At 53.5% G+C, this 3803-nt stretch overlaps 1 protein-coding gene across 1 annotated transcript; it reads right to left on the bottom strand.

Annotated features, from left to right (window-relative positions):
- Positions 1–374: 374 nt before the first annotated feature.
- Positions 375–3344, bottom strand: LOC308512421 (melanoma antigen preferentially expressed in tumors-like; the record flags this gene model as incomplete). The annotated part of the gene is made up of 4 exons (XM_081082179.1): positions 375–930; positions 1570–1577; positions 2134–2665; positions 3052–3344. The coding sequence occupies 4 exons, from the start codon at positions 3342–3344 to the stop codon at positions 375–377; spliced, it is 1389 nt and encodes a 462-aa protein (XP_080938305.1).
- Between the last annotated feature and the right edge of the window lie 459 nt (positions 3345–3803).

Raw genomic sequence — 3803 nt, 5'->3', positions numbered from 1 at the left:
TTCTTACTTGGCCAGTAACTGCAGGTGGGAGAGTTGGGTTAACATGTCATGGAGGACACCAGATGGTTAACATCCAGTTCTCTTTATTACTGACATTTATTCACAACCATTCAAGCAAAGGTAATCCCCGCATCTACCACCCAAACCTCAGTCTCTCCCCCTGAGAGATTCAGGTGGATATTTCTAACTCCTTAGGACAAATCTCCCCAAAGAAACCATTGAGTCCCCTGTCAGCATTTCCCCCCACCCTGAGTATTTGTCTGAAACTGGCTGCTGTGTTCCTGTACGGTATACTTGTGTCCGGGTTTCAGTGCCCAAGGGCCCAGAGTAAAGCCTATGAGATGTACACCCAGCTGGACACTCAAGCAACAGGATCACAGAATGGGAGTTGGGTCAAGGAAAGTACTACAGCCACAGTGAGGACAGGGGTAAGCGCAGAGCCAGACCATGCTGGGCCGCCCCAACTCCTGCAGCATATGCTTCAGCACGGCATGCATCTGGGCAAGTCGGCCCAGGTTGATGGTGCCGCTCCTTTCCTCGTAACTCTCCAGGGGGGCCGCATAAATCACGCAATTCAGCTTGCTCAGCCCAACAATGTGGCGAAGCAGGTCCTCCAGGACGATCATGGAGATGGGGTTTTCACAGAAACTTAGGGTTGTGAGCTGGGAGCAGTGGCTCAGGGCTGGCAGGATGTCCAGGAACTGGGCATCCATGATCCCACACTTATCCAAGTCCAGGTCCTGGAGAGTGGGGGAGGCTCTCTCTAAAAGAAATCGGAGTGACCCAGAACTGATATTGGTCAGGTTGAGCCCACTGAAACTCAGGCCTTTCAGCTGGCTGACGTTCAGTTGCTGGGATAGATGTCTCAAGTCTCTTTCGAAAAGCAGGCAGTTAGTGATGGACAGGGTCGCCAAGGGGGTCCTCAGGCACCTGGGGAGACATAGAACAGTTACATGTGGGGGATGGACCTGGTGGGCAGAGGCAGGTGAGGATGATGCAGGCCTTCATGGTAAAGAGGCGGCCCATGTCACCAAAGCCTAGAGTGTTCCGGATGATGATCAAACCCAGGATGTTGCACAGTGAAAAGTGACATTCAAGTCAGAGCAAATTTGAGTGGAATCTTTCCCCATCTGTTATCTGCTCCGTGATGGATTCAACTGGATGAAACCTCACACACTCCATTTACTCATCCGTCAAGTGGAGCACATCATACAGCCCAGCCCAAACACACAGGTGTTCTGAACATAAAGGTGGGAGGTAAAGATGGGAGGAGCTCAGAAAGGAGCCTGACCCAGGGTCTGAAGCAGGAGGCAACCAGTGCATTTTAGTATTGGAGACATGTCCTGAAATGCCTGCAACTCGGGCTTCCTTCCAGCCACAGCCTAGACCCCTGTCACCATCATCTTTTAGCCCAATGAGGCCTCTGGCAGTTGTGCAGAAAGGGCTAACCTGGGCACAGTCAGGCAACATCAAACGAGAGCTGACACCCTCCAGGAACTTAGATCACTGCACTGTTTACAAACCACCTATCCAATTTCGTAATGACTCCCTCAGGAACCCTGCATTTACCACGCATTCTGTTTGCAAGAGCCTATGGCAACCCTTGGCAGACAGGTGAATGAGGCAGGTTTGGAGTGAAAGGCTGCCATGGCCAAATCTCTAAGTGCGGAACTTAACCCCTGAAACCTCACCTCTGATTGGCTTTCCCCTTGTCATTGCAATCCTCACTTGGTTCTATTGCATCATCTTCCCTTCCACACCACTTACAAGGATGCCCAAAGCTACCATCCCCTGGCCTGAAGCCTCCATTACGCCAATTCCTAGCAAGGAGTCCCTTTAGTAGCCTCTGTCCTAGTGCATATGTCCTACCTTTGTCTGGGGGGTTATGTGACAACATGCAAGGTGACAGAGCGGTGAACAAGACACTGACTGTGTGGACCGTCTAGTGGCTCAGGCACTCTAGCACTGCTGAGGGACTGCACACAGGAGAGCCCATCACTGTGCACTGAAATGGAAAGGGACTCGATCTGGTCGTCAGGGAAAGCTCGCCACCCCTCACCTGAGGATCTCGTCCAGGCGGCCTCTGAGGATGGAGACATCATCCAAATTGAGCTCCTGGAGGTGGGGCAGGCTGAGGAACTGAGAGGTGACCAGGCTAACACACTGCTCCTCCTCCTCCAAGGTGGTGTGAGAAGACGTGAAGACATGGGAGAGACGGAACCGGCGCAGATTGCCCATCTGGCCCAGGTAAGGAGCGAACTTCCTCAGGGTGGACAGCTTCCAGGTACAGTTTACCTCCAAATCCTGGACAGAGTCCAGCTGCACCATATCCAGGATGTTAGTGTTTTGCTTCGACATCGCAAAAACCTTCAGCTTCTTACAGCAAAGGTGCAGCAAACCTCTCCTCTCGCTGATTTTCTTAATCAGGTAGCTGAGGGACTCATCAAGGACACCTTTCTTGAGGCAAAGGTCTACTAACAGCTCCACAGGGGCCAAGGGTGGACTTGGCCTGGCCGTTAAGCTGCGCACTTTCCCCCTCTTCCTCATGGGCTGCGGGGCCTCAGGCTCCAGCAGTGAGCACAGATGGGCTCTGGTTCCGGCCCACACAATCCAGAACTCCTGATGAACTCTCTTCTGTAAATTAAGCACCTGCAGTTTCCATCTCCTGTGGAGAAAATAGGAGTTATGCTGGGGTGCATTATGATAACAAGGAATAAGACCATGAGTCTAGGAATCTGGGCAGCTGGGCCAGACACCTGACTGGACTTTTGACTCAATGTCCCAGAATCACCTGCTCCTGGTGCTACTGGGATCCTTCATGGTCCCCATTCCTGGTACATTTAGGTGCCACCAGGAAGGAGTGGGCTCGTGTCCCTTCGGTCACCCTCGGCATTTTCACCAGCCGTATATATCCGAAGCCTGTTCCCACAATGACCCCAGCAGTGGCTCCAAGGCCTGCCTCAGTTCTCCCTTTGGCCCTGCACACTCCCGGATCCCAGCTGTAACTGCTCAGATCCCCAGGGTGCTACCAGGCAACTGAATCCCCCATACCTGTGTCGAGTGTCCTGGGCAGGCAGGACATCGAGTCCCTCGAGCACAGCCTGCAAGATATCCTGGTAAGGCTGCCGATGGTTCATCAGGGCCCCCAGAGGGAGGCAGGGGAAGGGCCAAGCCTGCACCATGGCCTTCAGGACTCTGCTGTGCTTCCCAGCGAAGGCTGCAATGAACAGAGGTGGGAAGAGCTCCATAGGAAGCCACTCCAGAGCAGCGATGGCTGAGGCTTCATCCCGCAGCAGGCTCTGACATGCCAGTTCCAGGAGTCTGCGTGGAGCTGGGAGGCTCATCCCCATGAAGCTGCTATGAAAGAGATCATGGGAGACAGTCAGGAGCAAGGCATCTTGTCAGGCTGAGCATGAGCAAACCCGGCCCTTCTCCCTTCAGAGGCACCAGCTGAGGGCCAAAGGCACTCCTCCAGCAACAACTGGAGCGCCCCCCAAATTACCCCAACCCCGTTTTCTGCTTAGAATCTCAAAGCCACTCAGCCCTGCCTCTCCTCTGCCACTGGCAGGACAAGAACCAGGCACCAAGGAGGGGTGAGATGACAACTGGACACCTCCCGCATCTACCCACTGGCTAGCTGGAATTCTGCTGTGCAGTGAGTACTGGGACACCATAGAGAGGATTCCACCCTTTCCAGAAAAAAAGTTTCTGAGGATCACTGAAGGACTGAAAACGCCTGGAGTAGGGAGCAGCCCGTGGCCCAGGACTGCCTCTTGCTAATTTCCAGGAAATAAAATAGATGT

Source organism: Myotis nattereri, assembly GCF_964212035.1.
Source record: "Myotis nattereri genome assembly, chromosome: Y".
In the NCBI taxonomy this organism is placed as follows: domain Eukaryota; kingdom Metazoa; phylum Chordata; class Mammalia; order Chiroptera; family Vespertilionidae; genus Myotis; species Myotis nattereri.
The sequence above is the reverse complement of the archived record's forward strand: the minus strand, read 5'-3'. Positions and strand labels throughout refer to the sequence as shown.